Source organism: Eulemur rufifrons, chromosome 19 (assembly GCF_041146395.1).
Source record: "Eulemur rufifrons isolate Redbay chromosome 19, OSU_ERuf_1, whole genome shotgun sequence".
In the NCBI taxonomy this organism is placed as follows: domain Eukaryota; kingdom Metazoa; phylum Chordata; class Mammalia; order Primates; family Lemuridae; genus Eulemur; species Eulemur rufifrons.
In genome coordinates, this window is record NC_091001.1 from 60,622,740 (window position 1) to 60,643,040 (window position 20,301).

General features: G+C 38.0%; 2 protein-coding genes across 11 annotated transcripts in view; both read left to right on the top strand.

The window, feature by feature from the left end:
• The window catches only part of TIA1 (TIA1 cytotoxic granule associated RNA binding protein), a 33,248-nt gene extending 30,084 nt beyond the window's left edge, over positions 1-3,164 (top strand). For 5 of the 7 annotated variants that reach the window (XM_069494263.1, XM_069494265.1, XM_069494267.1 and 2 more), the window contains 2 exons: positions 554-699; positions 2,461-3,164. In XM_069494263.1, coding sequence (XP_069350364.1) covers positions 554-699; positions 2,461-2,587 — 273 coding nt within the window. In that variant the 3' untranslated portion in view covers positions 2,588-3,164. The remainder of the gene's footprint in view (positions 1-553; positions 700-2,460) is intronic. The other 2 variants (XM_069494264.1, XM_069494266.1) reach the window with 1 other exon arrangement.
• A 7,804-nt stretch (positions 3,165-10,968) lies between these two features.
• C19H2orf42 (chromosome 19 C2orf42 homolog) overlaps positions 10,969-20,301 on the top strand; it is a 36,243-nt gene continuing 26,910 nt past the window's right edge. Inside the window, exons 1-2 of one of the 4 annotated variants that reach the window (XM_069494370.1) lie at positions 11,016-11,069; positions 16,334-16,457. The gene's annotated coding sequence lies outside the window, so the exon portion shown is untranslated. Of the gene's footprint in view, positions 11,208-16,333; positions 16,458-20,301 lie in introns of all 4 variants that reach the window. The other 3 variants (XM_069494371.1, XM_069494372.1, XM_069494373.1) reach the window with 3 other exon arrangements.

The window sequence follows — 20,301 nt, forward strand, 5'->3', positions numbered from 1 at the left end:
ACAGGGTATTAAATCTTTTTCAACTGAAACGAAAATAAAGCTATAAATATATTTAGGCATTTCCTTCCAGATTTTACTGCTTTTTGTTCTTCCAGGTAGCTTTAGTGGTTCAAACTTAATACCACAAAGATTGCTATGAGTAAGTTGTAAATGCAGCACAGACGTGGGAGTAAGAAAATCCTAAACTATGTAGGTTTCTTAAACTGAATAAAGGAATACATAATCTTTATATCTTCCCTATATATAACAATCATGTGGATAGTTTACCAAACACTTACACATTATACTGAGTTTAGTATTTATTACTAGGGAATTACCTTCTGCCTTAGAAAGACTATGCCATTGAGAGCGTCATGTAGAGTTATAGCAGTATAACCTCACTTGTTTTTTTTTTCCACCAGTCACTTACTAAACTCTTGTTTATCCCGTCATTTTAATTGTAATGATAGCCATACGTGTTTTGGCTAAGTATTTGTGGTAATAATAATAGTACTAAATATATACAAATAACTTCAAATAATACTAAATTATCTGTCATAATTTTACTTAACAGCAGAATCAAATTGGATATCCACAACCTTATGGCCAGTGGGGCCAATGGTATGGAAATGCACAACAAATTGGCCAGTATATGCCTAATGGTTGGCAAGTACCTGCATATGGAATGTATGGCCAGGCATGGAACCAGCAGGGATTTAAGTAAGTATATTTGAACTTTTTCTTTATAAACCTTTGAAAATGTCAAAAGAAATTTTTTTTTTTGAGGCAGAGTCTCACTCTGTTGCCCAGGCTAGAGTGCCATGGTGTCAGCCTAGCTCACAACAACCTCAAATTCCTGGGCTCAAACGATCCTCCTGCCTCAGCCTCCCAAGTAGTTGGGACTACAGGCACATGCCACCACACCCAGCTATTTTTTTCTATTTTTAGTAGAGAGGGGATCTCGCTCTTGCTCAGGCTGGTCTCGAACTCCTGAGCTCAAGCAATCCTCCCACTGTGCCAGGATTACAGGCAGGAGCCACCTTGCCATCCAAAAGAAATTTTAAGTAATTAGCAGTATGGCACCTTATGTAAAGCATAATGATAGCCTTTGAAGGACTTAATATAGAGTAGTTTTTAAATTTACAGTTTTAAATATTTCTCTTTAAAAATTTGCCTAGAAATATGTTGCCTTAGGCCAGGCGAAATGGCTCACGCCTGTAATCCTAGCACTCTGAGAGCCCGAGGTGGGAGGACTGCTTGAGCTCAGGAGTTCGAGACCAGCCTGAGCAAGAATGAGATTCCGTCTTTATTAAAAAGAAAAAAAAAAAAATATGTTGCCTTGAAGTGTAATCAAGATCATATGAATTTTGGTAATGATTGGTAATAAGTCAACTAATTTTTTAGTAACAAAATAAGGGCTTAACAGCTATTAAGCTTTTCACATGACTAATGGTCACTTAGCCATTCTTAGATACACTTATTTTGATGCTAGTTGTTTTATTTAGTATGTTTTTTTCTATGCAAAAGAGTTCATTCATTTATTATTATATGGCAAGCTTCTTTATAAACCCTGAATTATGCCATTTTACTTACTGAAAAAGAAACTGGAAATAAAACTTTTCAGGTTAAAAAAGCATCATAATTGTAATGTTAAAAAAAAATATGAGGTTACATATGCTAATAATCATTTTAATTTCTCTGAGCAATATAAATGCTAGTTCAATTTTTTTTGTTTGTTTGGTTTTTTTTGTTTTTGAAATGGAGTCTCACGCTGTTGCCTAGGCTAGAGTGCTGTGGCATCAGCCTAGCTCACAGCAACCCCAAACTCCTGGACTTAAGCAATCCTTCTGCCTCAGCCTCCCAAGTAGCTGGGACTACAGGCATGTGCCACCATGCCTGGCTAATTTTTTTTTTTCTATATGTATTTTTAGCTGTCCAGATAATTTCTTTCTATTTTTTTTAGTAGAGACGGGGGTCTCGTTCTTGCTCAGGCTGGTCTCGAACTCCTGACCTCAAGTGATCCTCCCGCCCCGGCCTCCCAGAGTGCTAGGATTACAGGCGTGAGCCACTGCACCCGGCCTAAATGCTAGTTCTTATTGTACCAAAGGACTTGAGTTTCTTTCAGATAGTGGCTTCTTCAACATATGTCTAGCCAAATTGAAGATGGACAATTTTCCTTTCTGAGCTGGGAGATGAGTTTTGCTGGCTTTAAAAGAGATAAATGTTTATAGGTTAAGGGTATTATCTTAGCTACAATTTGTATCAAAATTAAACTGCCCAAATTAATGTACAGGGATGTTTGTTTTTAAGAGAAAAAACTTAATTAAAAGGCTATACTTTCCCTGGCATAACAGTTATTCTTATATTTGGGTTTAAGAAAAAATGTTTCCCATTTCCTATGTATGTTATTTGTCCCTGGCATTAGTTTGTTTTAATCAGTAGATTTCTTCTCCCTTCTGTTTCTTTCATATTATTCACCAGTCAGACTCAGTCTTCTGCACCATGGATGGGACCAAATTACGGAGTACAGCCGCCTCAAGGACAGAATGGCAGCATGTTACCTAATCAGCCTTCGGGGTATCGGGTGGCAGGTTATGAAACCCAGTGAAAAAGGACTCCAGAATCTAAAGCCAGTGGCTTGAGGCTACAGGGAGTGTAGTAAAGCCATTGTTTACTTAAAGATTTATCAAATCAGTCAGTGCAAATGTCAGATACAATGTATTTATTTAAAAGATTCATTTTTTAATCATGAAATTATCATCCACATTGTTTTAAAAAGAAACAAGATGCTGGATGTCTGCCAATTTTTGCCTTCATTACCTTTTTTGATAAAGTTTCTCAGATCCTTGTTTCAAATACAAATGCAGGGATTGCTGCCACTTTTTAAAAATTAAGAGGCAGAAAATTGCACAATGTTGAACTTTTTTCCACTCACTAAAGTAGTGTGCAGTTCTAGTTTGCATTCCTGATATGATTTAAAACATGTAATATAAAGATGTAAAAAAAAAAAAAAAGAAAGAAAAACCAAAACTGTGCAGAGTCTAGAAGTTCTTTGTAATCTTCAGCTTATGCACAATTCTGTTTTAGGTTTAAAAAGTAGACATTGTTTGAGCTCTCCCATCTACGCTGTTATCCCTTTGGGGTTTTTAAATATAAATTATTAGTTTACGTCATTTTTGTATACATTTTTTCACAGATTTGTCTTGCCTTATTAAAGTTCTGTAAAATATACTTAAATGGAAAAAAATGATGTTCACTTAGATTGAAAACTTTTCTCAGATGGATTGATAATTGCATTCATCTTGTGTTTTATATGAGAAGGTGCCTCAAGAATTCCCTGTTGGATTTGTTTAAAAGGATTTTTATCTTCTGTGATAAATTTCGCTGTGTACCAGGAACTATGAAAACAAAAACTTGTTACTAAAAAAAAAATCTCTGAAATGTGATAAGTTCTTATGCCATGTTAATTTCATGTGTCAACTTCTACATTTACATGTATTATTTCATTATGTAAAATGTTTTAGCAATTTAATATTTTGCACAGTTAGCAAACTTTGTATGTCATTTCCTTCTTAAAGGTATCATGCAGAGTTGACATGAGATTTATAAGTTTTTAAGTTGTTTGCATGTGAAAATCAAATACACACTTTAGTAGTCTTTGAATACAAAGTCATCTGCTCTTATTTTTCAAGAATTTTGAGACACAAAGTTGTATGTAAAGGAATATATTAATTTGCCGTTTTCTAGTTAGATTTACTAAAAAAGAGTAAATCAACTTAATATGTACAAATGATAGCTGTGAAACTGTAGAATATCCTTATGTCAGGCTTGAGTTTCATTGTGAACTCCAAAATTAGCCTGAAGGACCAGCCGAGCAAAGCATTTTTTAAATGTTCAGAGGCCAAAAGATTAACAGAAAAACCTTAAAATCCTACCTCCTTAAACAGCCTTCAAAGAAGAGAATCCTCAGTGCAATCATTATTTTGATTCTTTTGGTACCTGTTTTCCTGGAGTTCCCAATTTTATTATTTGGGGGTGGCTCCAAGCATTAAGAGGTTTAATCTTTGATGGCATTGTTGTAGTTTTGAAATTTCTAGTACATTTCAGAGTCTCTTAGAAAAGTTGTGGGAGGTTTTGTTTTCAGTGAAGGTCACAAACCTCCTTCCTTGACTCACAGAGAGGAAGGGTCCCCAGTATACATATTGGAATGGTTGTGGTTTTCAAGACCTTTAGAGAGCTCCCAACATTTTATTTAGAAACAGAAAAGGCCTGTGAAATCTTTAAGTTTCCTGGTCTGTATCTTCCAGGTAGGGGCAAATGACTCTAAGCTGGTCTCTAAGCCAATACCCTTGTAAACCAGAGCCCAGGAAAGATAGCTTATAAGTGTATAATTCTCTGGAGCTCAATTCTATGCAGTTGTACTGATGTTTCATTAAGTCACTGTGTATTTTTAAGTGTTGACACATTAAAAATTGCTTTATGGAAGATGAGTAAATTTTTTAAATACTTGGAAATTTAATTTCCTTGTTAACTTCTACAGATCAGGGCATGCAACCAAAAGCAGCTTAAATGAAATACTAAAAAAAAAAAAAAAAAAAAAATCAGGAATTTTTTTTAGATTCTTCTGGCTTATGTTTCTATTTTAGGACCCTCATTGTTTTCCTCTTATTAAAAATATTTTATTTCCTGTACATCTCATGGACTGCAGGGTAAATTATTTGGGCATAAATAATTTAATCTAAACAAAAGTATAGTTTTTCTTTAATTTTGACTAACTCAAGTAATAACAGTTTTTATTAGCCAGCATATTTTCTTATTGCACAAGTCTTAAAATGTTCATTGACTACTACTTTTTGAGAAGAAAGTGGTATCAGTACTCATGATTAAAATGTTACTACTGAACAGATTCACATTTCAGGAACACGGCTAACTCTGGTTTAAATCTTAGTGTTAAATCATTGGAGGATTTTTCAGTCTAAAAATCAGACTGGTATTAGTGTCAGGTAAGGAAATTAAAGTTTTTTAAATGGTTTCATTCTCTGCAATATGCATTTAGATTTTACTTTCTGGTACTGTAAAGAACCTGAAGTGATTCACACTCAATGGGTCATTAATTCAGTATTCTTTACCCTGACTGTTTGGATATTAAAGTTCCTTTATGTTTTCTATAACCTGTGGGATCTTCTTGCAGTGATTATTGTGTGTGAGATTTTTCTTTTTGGTCTAGCTATATTGTTACATTCACTCAGATATTTTGTTAATGTTTAAAAATCCTATTCCAGAAACAGTGGTTTGTATTGGGTTACTGTTTAATACCACAAAGAATTGGCATTCTGCAGATTTAATTAATTATGAAACCAGGCCCTCATTTTCCTGATTGATATTATCTCCATGTAGAAAATGAGATTCACATTCTATTTGTGTTCTCCCGTTTTGTCCCTGTGCCTGCTCATCTTCCTTTTACTTGTGTGATAGAGTTCTTTCCATTTGAGAAGGCAGTTGATCAGAACTAGATTGCATTTACAAAGGGAGTTAGGTTTATTAAGTGTGATAGGGTGCTCCTGAGCTTACAGTTGAATTAGAAAAACAAAATACGTTTATAGGAAATAAAAAAGCAAACCTTTCAAATGAGAGAGATGATTTCTAAAATCAATCATCTCTTCATAGAGGGTTATTACATTTTATTTCAATCACTGCATTTGACTATTATATTTAGAATTTGAAGACCATACCTCCAAAATGATGAATTATACCTTAAGAGCCTTAATAAAATGTATGAGTGTGTCTTAGTTGAATAGGATTTTCTCCCTCATTTGGAGACCTTAATTCATGTGAATGTATGGTGAGGGATTAACTAAACATGAAAACTACAGGTGTCAATGGTAGCATGTCTTGAGTGTAGTTCTATTAGAAATTTCTGTTTTATTCAAACAGTTGTTTGCAGCATTGGCTTCAGAGATGAGATTTTTGCCAAGACTGACCAGTAAATACAGTATGGCTTCTAAAGTTGGAGGCTGAGGTTACTGTGTTAGTAATTCAACTAAAAAAGGAAAAAGTAAACTTCTTTACTAGGCTATGCTATACAGAAAATAAGGATTAAGCACAATTTTGTATACTGGATAAATAAGATCCCTAGCTCTTTATCCTTATTCAGCTCTAGAATACCAACAGACATGTATATTGGGTGGGATGTTGGAGGACCCTTCTGTGGAAAAATTAAATGACTCCTGAGAAGATGACATTTGAGGGTCACCACCAAAAAAGCCAACTGGCCATCAGTCCCTCTCAGTGAAGTGTCCCAGTCAGTAAGTCCTGCCCATATACACAAATCTTCCAAACAGGTTTTGAGTGCTTTGCTTTTAATTTTTTTTATTTTTTTAACAAATTTTAAAAACTATTATTGCTAATCTTCTCTGTATCATTCCAATTTTAGTATGTGTGCTGCTGAAGCGAGCACTGAATGCTTCACTTTTACAAGACCAGTGCTCTAAGAGTGCTTCACTTTTAAATAGGGACAGCCAGATATTACCAGAAATTTGATTATGAAAGGTAACTAAACAAAAAGTAACTCTCATGGATCAGAAAATTTCCAAGAACTAATATCCTCACATAAGAGAAGATGTATTCAAGAAACTAGAAGCCAGACATGGTGGCTTATGCCTGTAATCCCAGCATTTTGGGAGGCTGAGGTGGGAGGATTGCTCAAGGTTTCCGTCAGCTATGATTGTGCCATTGCACTCCAGTTTGGGCAGCAGAGGGAGACCCTGTCTCAGGAAAAGAAAAAAAAAAATACAAACAAAAAGAAACCAAAAAAAAAAAAAAAAAAAAACAACCCATGAAACTAGAGTAAGATAGGAAATTTAAAATGTGAACGAATTCAGTGAGAATGTTAAAAGACAAGGAAATGTTTTAGAACAGAAATCAAAAGTGGAGGAAAAAAAATAAAAGTTGGATCAATTCAGGAGGTTTGACATGCAACCTAAAGGAGTTCTGGGAAGAAAACAGAAAATCAGGGAATGGGTGGTATTTATTTTAAAAATACAAGAAAACTTCCTTGAAGAAATGATGAGTATCAAGATTGAAAAAAGCTATTATTGAATTAACATTTTAGTAAAAAGAGACCCATACCAAGCCATACCACCATGAAATTTTAAGACACCAGGCAGAATATTCTAAAAATTACCAAATGGCAAAAGAATTGAGACTAATACTAGCTTTAGATTCTTAACAGCAATGTTGGAAACCATTGGTCAATTGGGGTGCTGCCTTCCAAAGTTTGGGTAAATTATACATCCAACTACACTGTCATGGCTGACAGTAGAATAAAGGCATTTTTAGATGTGCAAGTTCTCAAAAGATTATCTTAGGTACCAGTTCTTAGGAAACTACTTGATACACTTCATCAAAACATTAAATCAGGAAAAAGTATGATGTACTGCTTAAAAATGGGATCCAACACAAGAGTGAGATAAAGGGAATTTCCAAGACGATGGCTGTGAAGCCACTGGGCAGCCAGTCTAGATTGATGGTCAGAAGGCAAGACCTGAGTATGTGACAGGTTGGACTCTGCGGAGAATTGGATAGTGGGGAATCTTACAGTGCTATGGAGGATGTGAAAAGACTTAAATGATAGAAGAAAATCAGGCAGATTGAAAAAAAGCAGTTATCAGGAACAACAAATCATACAAGAAAGGAAATAATCCCTTCCTGAACCAAGTACATGTATACTGCAATGTAGTCATAATAATGGAAACATTGAAATGACAGCAATAAAAAAAAATGTCATGAGTTCTATTGACAAAGGAAAAGGGATCTGTGAGCTAAAATCCTCAACAGAATATAAAGTTAATACTTAATGTCTTGATTGATGAATCAAAAATGCATATTGGAAACATGGAGATAAACCAGGCAGGGAAAGACTGCCTTAATTTTCTCGTTTATAAAATGGAAATAGGCTGGGCAGGCACAGTGGCTCACACCTGAACTCCTAGCATTTTGGGAGGCTGAGGCAAGAGGATGGCTTGAGGCCAGGAGTTCGAGACCAGCCTGGCCAATAGTGAGACCTAGTCTCTACCCCAATTACCAAAAATGAGCTGGGCATGGTGATGCACGCCTGTAGTCTCAGCTACTGGGGAGGCTGAGGCAGGAGGATCGATTGAGCCACAGAGTGTGAGGTTGCAGTAAGCTATGATACCACTGTACTCTAGCCTGGGCAACAAAAAATAAAAAATAAATAGGGGTCCTGTATTTTATCTGTCAGTCCTAGAGATGGTTGCAGGCTGGTGCAGCCAAAGCTGCCGTGGAAGCAGCTGCAGGTGGGTGGGGGGAGTTTGGTGCAGCTGGGTCAGGTCCCGAGGACCACTGAGGTTAGTGCAACTGGGTCTTCCACACAGCGACCCACTGGCTGCCACATGGAATGAAAAAGACAAGAGAACCAGAACCCATGAAGGAAGTGCCTTCAGTCCACTATCACCTGGCATTGTTCCTCAAGTGCCTTCTACTGAGAAAGCCTAACATCAAGCCAACTAGCTGAGGAGAAACTTTTCACAAAACAAGGAAAAGAGGCCAGGCGCAGTGGCTCACGCCTGTAATCCTAGCACTCTGGGAGGCCGAGGAGGGAGGATTGCTTGAGCTCAGGAGTTCAAGACTAGCCTGAGTAAGAGTGAGACCCCATCTCTACTAAAAAAATAGAAAGAAATTAGCTGGACAACTAAAAATATATATGAAAAATTAGCCAGGCATGGTGGTGCATGCCTGTAGTCCCAGCTACTTGGGAGGCTGAGGCAGAAGGATCGCTTGAGCCCAGGAGTTTGAGGTTGCTGTGAGCTAGGCTGACGCCACGGCACTCTAGCCCGGGTAACAGAGTGAGACTCTGTCTCAAAAACAAATAAATAAAAAACTTAAAAAAAAAAGTCAGGAAGAAGACAAGGTTATACACTATTACCAAGTTAGTATATTCTGAGACAATTAGAAAAACTGTAAAAGCAAGAGAATTCTCTAGAGGAGTAAAAAAAATTATACTGAAAATTAATATACTATAAATTATTTGTACATGTGTTTTTGAATTTCTATGGTTTTTTGTTATTGATTCCTAACCTAATTGCTTTATGGTCAGAATATATATATTTTTTTGGTCTCAGAAATTCTGGTGGTTATGAGCCTTAAAAGAGATAAACACGTAAAGATCTAGCACAGAGCATCCAACATTGCTAGTTCTTGGTAAAAAAGTCATTGTTATTATATTTCTTAGATCCTGGTTTGTCACACACTTGGAATTTTTAAAATATCACTTCTGCAATGTTTCCTTTCCTTGTATAATAATTACACCATTATAATATGTATTATCTTGATGCCAGGGAGGCTCACTGTGAATTAGTTTGACTCAGGCATCACAACAAAAATCTACCTCAAGGCTGAAATATGATGTTCAGACAACAGAAAAAGGAAGCAAACCATAACTTAAAAGTTTTTACAATTATGAGAATTCTATTTATGAGAAAAGGGCTCAGAAAGGGCTTCTAGGATGGCATGACTTCTTCAAAGGCCCTTTTTTGACATGGAAGAACTCTTGAGTGTTTGGCTTGGAAGAAAGAAACCTCTTATATAAATGGGGTTGCTTGATAGCTTCCTTCAAATACCCACGACTAGAACATAAAGCATGTCTCCACTGAAAACCCATTGATCTCTTAGGACCCATTTTAGCAATTTCATTGGAGAAAAAGTAAGCACTCTCTTTACAACAAGGTCTCTTAACTTCGGTGTTATTGACATTGTGGGCCAGATTTTTTTTCTTTTTTTACAGGGTCTCACCCTGTCACCCTGCGATCATAGCTCAATGCACCCTTCAACTCCTGTGCTTAAGCCATCCTCCCGCTTCTGCCTCCCAAAGTGCTGAGATTACAGGCGTTAGCCACCGTGCCCAGCCCAGATAATTTATTGTTTGAGGGGCTGTCTGTGCATTGTAGGATCTTTAGCAACATCCCCTACCCACTAGATGCCAGTAGCAGCGCTCCTAGTTCAGAACCACTGCTTTAGATATCACTTGGCATCAGTATGAGCATAAACACAACCAGACACAGAAAAAGCCACAGTATTGTTAGGTGATCATCCAGATGATCCAGGAAGTATTGATGATCATTTAAAAAAACTTATAATCGAAATGGAAAGAAAACTGAAACGTCTTCCGAAAAAATTGTGTCCTTCTCTCCTCCCCTCCAGTTTAATAAACAATATTACAAACCTTAGTTCTGGAAAGGACTGTTTCTCTTATAAATAGTTAAGAACACTAAGGTTTTTCAATGGAAAAAGCAATCTGCCCACAAAGCCACCACTAGTAACTAGCTGGACTAGCTAGGCCAGGGGTGCAGAAAATCTCATTCCAGGGGTTTCCAACCCATAGGCCTCACCCTGAAATACACTGCGTTGGAGCGATCTTCACTTACGAACAAAGAACGTTTAGATTTATTCTGTGAGTCCAAGGACCAAAAGTAGGATATACAGGAGGCCAATTTCAGCTCATTATAAGGGAAAACGTTCAAATACTATGTCAAAGAGTAGTTAAGGGAGAAAAAGATAACTTTTTCTTGTTATAAACATACATGTGATAGAAACAGTGAAAAATATGGTGGGCAAGACCTCCAAACCGCTAGATTCGCAGTCGTGATCTGTTAATAATCTAGAAAATCTCAAGCGATTTTTGCATCAGTTACCAATCGGACTCTACTCAGAAATAGAACTCTTTCGGGCCTGAAGTAGTCATGATCAGCATGGAGCCGTGTCGGCGCCTTCCACATAGTAGGGTCGGACAGAGCACTCCAGCCCCAAAGAACCGGAGCCAGGTCACCACAGGTTCCGCCACCGCATCCTCCGCAGTGCTCAGCGGTCTCCAGGAGGAAACTACAACTCCCATCGGTCAACGCGAACGCAAATGGGCGTGCACTTGCCGCGCGTGGGCGGCTCTGACCAATAACGACTGTTGTTACAGCGAACAGCTTGGCCGCGTTTGTAAAAGGCCGCGGCAGGCGAAGAGAGAAGAGGTGAGGGCGGTCATCAGCGAGGGGCCCTGGGGCCCGCTGGGGGGCGCAGGGCAGGTAAGGGGGCCGTGCTGAGAGAGGACCGGGGCGGCGGTGGGACAGTGTTGTAGAGCTGGGGATCCCGGCAGAGAGCGTATCCGAGGAGTAGGATGCCAGCGAGGTGATGCTTCTGCTTGGGCCTACCTAGGACCGGAAGTGAGCTTTTGCGCGGGGAGGATGCCGGGAAGCAGGTCCGGAAGCCGACCGGGAGATGCGCACCTTGGAGGCAGGAGGACGGACGCCTGTCCACTAGGCTTTACCGGCCTTTCTCCGCTGTTTCGAGGCAGTGCTCACGTTAGATACCTGCTGGCTGTGACACTTTCGTAAAATCTGAGTCACAGTTTCCTTATCTTTAAGATGGGTAAAATAGTGTATTCTTCACAGGATCTTGTGAGCAATACATGAGTAAATGCATACAAAGGACATAACGGAGTGTACTCAACTAGTTTTATTTTTTTATTCATGATCATTTGTTCTCTTCACTTAACTGTGCTTCACAAGCACTAAGCAGCAGCCACCAAACTATATAGATCTACAGCCAAATAGTACCTGAGTGAAATCCACCACTTCCAGGGAGCTTTCGTGGGTTAACTCTTCCAACACCAGTCCCTTTACAGCCTTATGTTGAGGAGGCTGATTTGTAAACTTGCTAAGAAGAAACTATCCACAGGGGCTTCAAATACAGTTTCTTTACAAATCATGTTAATTGTTTGTATTTGCTTTCAATAGAGAAACTCTAATAAGTGATATCAGTACATGTTTTAAAATTCAAATAGTACCAAACAGTGAAATGTAAGCCTCCCACCCTCTATTAATTATTTCCCGAGTCCCAAGTCATTTCTTCTGAGACAGCAGACATTTTGTATATATATCTTCTTGTTTTCTCTTTATTATAAAGCCAAGAGTAGCATATTACACATAAAATACTATACCTTTTTTCACTCCGGAATACATTTTGATACTTGTTCCTTATGAATATGTATAGATGTGCCTGATTCTTTTTAATGACTTTATAGTAGCATGTTGTGTGGTTATACCATAATTTATCTAGTTCTCTACTGTTGAGCTCTTAAACTATTTCTGTCCTTGTGCAGTTATGGACAACTTAGCAATAAGTATCCCTGTACATACTTGGTGCAAATGTGAAAATATAATTCATGAAATCTTAGAAGTACAAGTCAAAATATGTGTTTTACATTTATTTACATCCCTTCAAAGAGTGTTGCAGCTTACACTCCCCCCAACAATGTAGAGTGCCTGTTTCTCCATTTCCTCATATAACACAGTGATAACATTCATCTTTTTTGTCACTTTACCAAAGTATTATTTTGTTTTAATTTGCCTTTTGCTTATAAGGTTGAGTATCTTTTCACACATTTAAAATTATTTTATTTCTTTTTCATAGCTGTCTTTTCATGTCCTTTGCCCATTTTCCTAGTGGATTTATTTTTCTCATAGATTTGTAGAAACTCTTAGGAAATTAGCCTTTTGATTTTCAAATATTTTTTTAAATAACAGATTTATTGAAATATAATTTACATAACGTAAAATTCACCTTTTAAAATGTTACAATTCAGTAGTGTTAGTATATTCACAGAGTTGTGCAGCCTTTCATCACTCCAGAAAGAATACTCATCCCCATTAGCATTCACTCTGAATTCTTCTTTCCCCTGACAACCATTAAATCTGCTTTCTGTTTATATGCATTTGCCAGTTCTGGATATTTCATTTAGATGGAATCATACAATATGTAGCCTTTTGTGTCTGGCTTCTTTCACATAGCATAACATTTCAAATGGCTAAATAAGCATGTGAAATGTTGCTCAACATCATTATTCATTACAGAAATGCAAAGAAAACCACAATGAGATACCACTTTATACCCACTCTAATCAAATGGCTATAATCAAGAAGACAATAACAAGTTTTGGCCAGGAAGTGGAGAAATAGGAACCCTCTTATGTTGCTGGTAGGAATATTAAATGGTATACTCACTTTGGAAAACAATGTAGCAGTTTCTTAAAAAGTTACATGTATATTTAACTGTATGACCTAACAATGCCACTTCTAGGTATGTGCCCAAGAAAAATGAAGAAATTTGTCCATACAAAGATTTGCGTGTTTATATTTTTAGTAGCACTGTTCATAATAGCCAGAGGTTGGAAACAATCCAGATGTCTGTGGGCTGGTGAATGGAGAAACAAAATGTGATCTATCCATACAATAGAATATGATTCAGCAATATAAAGGAATGATATACTGATACATACTGCAAAGTGGATGAACCTTGAAAACATTATGTTGAGTGAAAAAAAACAAATACAAAAGACCACATATTATATGATTCCATTTGTATGAAATGTCCAGAATAGAAATCTGCAGAGACAGAAAGCTGATTGGTAATTGCCTGGGGTGAGAGTGGGAATGGTAATTGACTGCAAAGGCCAAGAGGGATCTTTTAAGGGGATGGAAGTGTTCTAAAACTAGATTGTAGTGATGGATGCCAGACTTTATAAATTTAATAAATATCATTGAATTGTATACTTAAAATGGGGTGAATTTTTTGACATGTAAAGTATCTCAATAAAATTGTTTTTTAAAAAACACTGATAGGCCGGGCGTGGTGGCTCACGCCTGTAATCCTAGCACTCTGGGAGGCCGAGGCGGGTGGATCGCTCAAGGTCAGGAGTTCGAGACCAGCCTGAGCAAGAGCGAGACCCCGTCTCTACTAAAAATAGAAAGAAATTATATGGACAACTAAAAATATATATAGAAAAATTAGCCGGGCATAGTGGCACATGCCTGTAGTCCCAGCTACTCGGGAGGCTGAGGCAGTAGGATCGCTTAAGCCGAGGAGTCTGAGGTTGCTGTGAGCTAAGCTGACGCCACGGCACTCACTCTAGCCTGGGCAACAAAGTGAGACTCTGTCTCAAAAAATAAAAATTAAAAAAAAAAAAAAGAAACAGTGATGAGGCCGGCGCGGTAGCTCACGCCTGTAATCTTAGCACTCTGAGAGGCTGAGGCGGGTGGATCGCTCGAGGTCAGGAGTTCCAGACCAGCCTGAGTAAGAGCAAGACCCCGTCTCTACTAAAAATAGAAAGAAATTATCTGGCCAACGAAAATATATATATAGAAAAAATTAGCCGGGCATGGTGGCACATGCCTATAGTCCCAGCTACTCAGGAGGCTGAGGCAGGAGGATCACTTGAGCCCAGGAGTTTGAGGTTGCTGTGAGCTAGGCTGACGCCACGGCACTCACTCTAGCCAGGGCAAAAAAGCGACACTCTGTCTCCAAAAAAAAAAAAAAAAAAAACAAAACACTGATGGCCTCATCTCTACAAAAAATTTCAAAAATTAGCCTGCTGTGCTGGTGTGCAGGTGTGTACCTGTAGCTACTCCAGAGGCTGAGTCAGGAGGATCGCTTGAGCCCAGGAGTTTGAAGTTACAATGAGCTATTATAGCACCACTGTACTCCAGCCTGGGTGACAGAGTGAGACTCTGTTTCTAAAAAAATATATAAATAAAAATAAAAAAACACTGATATAGGCTGTAGTGAGCTATGATGACGCCCCTGCACTTCAGCACTCCAGCCTGGGTGACAGAGTGAGACCCCATCTCAAAAACAAAAACAAACAAACAAACAAACAAAAAACACTGATATATCCAGGAAAAAATTTAATCAGCATTTTATGGATTCTGGGTTTTGTGTCATTTATTCGATCCCCATTCTGAGATCCTTAAAAATATACATATTTTAAACCTATCCTTCCCTTTTCTTTTTTTTTTTTAATTTTTTCCTTAAAAATAGAGACAGACCATTTTATTGTTTTTCTAATATTTTAACAGTTGTTTCTTTTGTGCTTGAATGTGTTATCTGTCTGAAATTTAGATATAGGAAGTGAGACAAGATAGACAATATATATTTAATGATAATCTTTGCCCTCAAATTTTCCTTTTATGTTATATAATTTTAAGAGGTTGTTTTTTGTTTTTTTTTAACAGGGTCTCACTCTGTTGCCCAGGCTGCTGGAGTGCAGTGGTGTCATCATAGCCACTGTTAACCTCCAACTACTGGGTTCCAGTGATCCTCCCACCTCAGCCTCTGAGTAGCTAGGACTACAGGCACATACCCGGCTAATTTTTTTATTTTTTGTAGAGATGAGGTCTCACTGTGTTGCTCAGGCTGGTCTCAAACTCTTGGTCTCAAGAAGTCCTTCCACATTGGCCTCCCAAAGTGCTGGGATTACAGGGATGAGCCATGGTTCCTGGCAAAGAAATTTTAATAAATTAATTTATTGATTCAAAAAATTTTTAGTCCCCTCCCCTTGATTACATTTAAAATAATTGCTGTACTTTTCAAACATTTTTAAAAGTATAACCTTTTTCTCCCAATAAAATCTTATTCTTCGCTCGAGGTCAGGAGTTCGAGACCAGCCTGAGCAAGAGTGAGACCCCGTCTCTACTAAAAATAGAAAGAAATTATATGGACAACTAAAATATATATATACAAAAAATTAGCCGGGCATGGTGGCGCATGCCTGTAGTCCCAGCTACTCGGGAGGCTGAGGCAGTAGGATCGCTTAAGCCCAGGAGTTTGAGGTTGCTGTGAGCTAGACTGACGCCACGGCACTCACTCTAGCCCGGGCAACAGAGTGAGACTCTGTCTCAAAAAAAAAAAAAAAAAAAAACTTATTCTTGTCCCAAATTTTTTTTTTTTTGGAGACAGAGTCTTGCCCTGGGTAGAGTGCAGTGGCGTCATCATAGCTCACTGCAACCTGAAACTCCTGGGCTCAAGTGATCCTCCTGCTTCAGCCTCCCCAGTAGCTGGGACTACAGGCATGTGCCACCACACCCAGTTACTTTTTCTATATTTAGTAGAGACGGGCTCTTGCTCAGTCTGGTTTCCTAAGCTCAAGCAATCCTCCCACCTCAGCCTCCCAGGGTGCTAGGATTGCAGGTGTGAGCCACCTCACCCAAATAATTTTTAAGAAAACTAGAAACAATGTTCAGAATCTATTCTACTAGAAAATTTGCATTTATTCATTCTGATAAATGTTTAGAATGTTCACTGCAGCATTGTCTACAACTAAAAACTCATCAGTAGAGCTGATCAAACTATGGTATATTGACACTACAGATTACTGTGTAGCCATTAGAAATGGTGTTGAGAGCCATCTGTGCTAACATGGAAAAGCAAAATCTAAGATAAAATGCTAAGAGAAGAAAGTAAACTTCTGAGCAATGTGTGTAATATAATTGCATTTCTTTCTTTTTTTTGAAAGAGGAGAGGTTTCATTCTGTCACCCAGGCTGGAGTATGGTGGTGCGATCACAGCTCACTGCAACCTCGAACTCCTGGGCCCAAGCGATCCTCCTGCCTCAGCCTCCCAAGTAGCTGGGACTACAGGTATGAGCCACTGCACCCAGCTAATTCCATTTTTATAAAGACAAAAATGTACATCTGTGTGTATTTATTTATGTATAAATGTAAAAAAAAATCAGATGAATCTATATCAGCCTGTTAACTATAATTACTCTTGAGAAGTGAGGATTTTTAAGAGTATGAAGGTAGTGATAGTGGTGTGAGTAGAACATAAAAAAATCTTTAGCTTTTTAGTCTGCTTTTGAATTATAATTCTGTAAGATGACTGTGTTTTATCTTTTTTTTTTTTTTTTTTTGAGACAGAGTCTCTTTTTGTTGCCCGGGCTAGAGTGCCGTGGTGTCAGCCTAGCTCACAACAACCTCAAACTCCTGGGCTCAAGCGATCCTCCTGCCTCAGCCTCCTAAGTAGCTGGGACTACAGGCATGTGCCACCATGCCTGGCTAATTTTGTCTAGTTTTAGTTGTTTGGCTAATTTCTTTCTATTTTTAGTAGAGATGGGGTCTCGCTCTTGCTCAGGCTGGTCTCGAACTCCTGAGCTCAAACGATCCACCCGCCTCGGCCTCCCAGAGTGCTAGGATTACAGGCATGAGCCACCTCGCCTGGCCTATCTTTTAAAATTTTTTTTTTTTCAATTTATATTTTCGAAAAGATGGATATACATGGCTCAGGATAAACTACACAAGGTGTATGTCATAGTATAAAGTTTCCCTCCCACACTTGTCCCCTATTAAGTAATAAGGTAACTATTCTTATTAATTTATCCTTTTAGAGATTTTTTAAAACATTTGTATTTCATTTACAAGCTAATATATACATATATATATATATATATTTGTTCCCACTTTCCTTTTTATTTATTTATTTATTTATGTTTTGAGAACCACTGCAAGGCGTCTTACAATAGGAAAGAGAGACTGGACTCAACTCCCTCCACAAGCCCATTCCTTTTACACACAGTTCACAGTATATATTATACATGCTGTTTTGCACCTTGCTTTTCCATTTAACATAGCTTAAAGATCAATACATAAAGAACTTCCTCAGCCCTTATTTTTTAACAGCTGTATTTTATTTTTTGAAAAATATTCCACTGGCCGGGCGCGGTGGCTCACGCCTATAATCCTAGCACTCTGGGAGGCCGAGGTGGGCGGATCGTTTGAGCTCAGGAGTTCGAGACCAGCCTGAGCAAGAGCGAGACCCCATCTCTACTAAAAATAGAAAGAAATTATATGGACAGCTAAAAATATATAGAAAAAATTAGCCGGGCATGGTGGTGCATGCCTGTAGTCCCAGCTACTCGGGAGGCTGAGACAGGAGGATCCCTTGAGTTCAGGAGATTGAGGTTGCTGTGAGCTAGGCTGACGCCACGGCACTCACTCTAGCCTGGGCAACAGAGCGAGACTCTGTCTCAAAAAAAAAAAAAAAAAAAAAAAAAAAGAAAAATATTCCACTGTGTAGATATACCACAATTAACCAGTTCCTTCTTGAGGAACTTTAGGTTGTTTCTAATGTTTTGCTGTTACAAAAATGCTTCAGTGAGTAGCCTTATGCTTCCCTCATTGCACACATGCGGAAGTCTATCTGTAAGATAAATTCCTATTAGTGGAATTCCTGGGTCAAAAGCAATATGCATAGAAAATATTAGGCAAGCCCAATTTGAAGGACATTTTATAAAATACCTTACTCTTCAAAATTGTCAGGATTATGAAAAACAAGGAAAGACAAACTTACAGATCTGAGGAGGCTAAAGAGACATAATGATTAAATGCAATGTAGTATCTTGGATTGGATCCTAGAACAGAAAAAAGGACAAACTCTGGAGCTTAGTTAATAATAATGTTTCTCAGTTTTGAAAAATACCCCATGGTAATATATAATGTTAACATCAGATGAAACTAAGTGAGGGGTGTCTGGGAATTCTCAGTTCTGTCTGCAACTTCTCTGAAAATCCAAAATTATTCTAAAATAAAAAGTTTATTCTTTTTTTACAAAGAGCATTAGTGGAAAACTGGTAAAACCCAAATAAAATCTGTAGTAGAATTAATAATATTATACCAATTATATACCAAATATACCAAATCTTATTTTTTAGCCAGGCATGGTGGTGCACACCTGTAGTCTCACTCAGCTACTTGGGAGGCTGAGGCTGAAGGATCCCTTGAGCCCAGGAGTTCGAGTCCAGCCTTGGCAACATAGCAAAACACCCCCATCTCTAAAACAATAATAATAAATAAAATAAAAATTTAAAAAAAAAACTAATTTTCCACAAATGTCCCATAGCTATGTAAGATTTTAACATTTGGGGAAGCTCGGTGAAAGGTAGACAGGAACTCTATGCTGTTTTTGTAACTTTTCTATGAAAGCTAAATTTTTATAAATTTTTAAAATAAATTTTCTAAAATTATTACAAAATTAAATGTCTTTTTAAGAAATAAATATACATTTGTAATTTTGAAAGATACTAACAAATTACCCTCTACAGGGCATAATTAAAAAAATTAAAAGAAAATATAAGCTGAAAGAATGGAATTCCCATGATGATACTAAAGCTATACAGCACATTAAGGCTTGAACACAAACAGCTGGCAAACCAATTCCTCCCCTAATGAGCAGAAGTAAGTTTTTTCCACTTTAATGATATGTTAAATCATCATCAACATAATTTTTAAAATTAATTTTTTGCTAAGCTCTTTCATATGTGTAAATTATATTTTTTATACACACGCGCACACACACACACACACACATACTATGTATTTCATTTTGCAAGTGAAAAAAACCTTAAAGCTCAGAATTAAAGGACTTGGTCACAGATAATTTGTGGTAAAGGGCAAAGTAAATCCTCCCTCCTTTGATTTTGGAACTTCATTCTCCTAAGAACCTAAGAATTTTCATTTGGCTGAATGAGAATACTTACCAGAGAAACTCATTGAGCAGAGGGGAAAGAAATGTTGTGTGAATGAGCTAATGTCTCTAGATCAGTGGTTTTTTACTGGGGTGATTTTGCCCCCAGAGAACATTTGTCATTATCTGGAGACATGTTTTGTTTTTGTTTTTGTTTTTGAGACAGAGTCTCACTCTGTCGCCTGGGCTAGAGTGCCGTGGCATCAGCCTAGCTCCCAGCAACCTCAGACTCCTGGGCTCAAGCAGTCCTGCCTCAGCCTCCTGAGGAGCTGGGACTACTGGTGCTCGCCACCATGCCTGGCTAATTTATTCTGTTTTTAGTTGCCCAGCTATTTTTTTCTATTTTTTTAGTAGAGACGGGGGTCTTGCTTTTGCTCAGAGCAAGAACTCCTGACCTCAAGGGTTCATCCCGCCTTGACCTCCCAGAGTACTAGGATTACCCACATGAGACACTGTGCCCAACCCATTTTTGTTTTTTTTTTTACAATTAAATGTGGGTTTTCCTACTGGGATCTAGTGGGTGGAAATCAGGGTCGCTGCTAAACATTCTGTTAATATAATGCATAGGAGAGTACCCACAACAAAGAATTATTCAGGCCTAAATATTCAGGTAGAGAAACCTTGGCACTATAGATCTTCACAAAACTTTACACAGTGAATGCTCAGCAAATATTATAGTTGGGGATTAGTTCATAACACCAATGAAAATATGGGCATTTTTAGACTTTTTATTGTACTTTCCAGTTTGTTAATCAGTGGGCTACAGAAGATACAGAGGGAAAATATTTTATCAAGACCATCCCTTGGGGCCGGGCGCGGTGGCTCACGCCTGTAATCCTAGCACTCTGGGAGGCCGAGGCAGGTGGATCGCTCAACGTCAGCAGTTCGAGACCAACCTGAGCTAGAGCGAGACCCTGTCTCTACTAAAAATAGAAAGAAATGATCTGGACAGCTAAAAATATA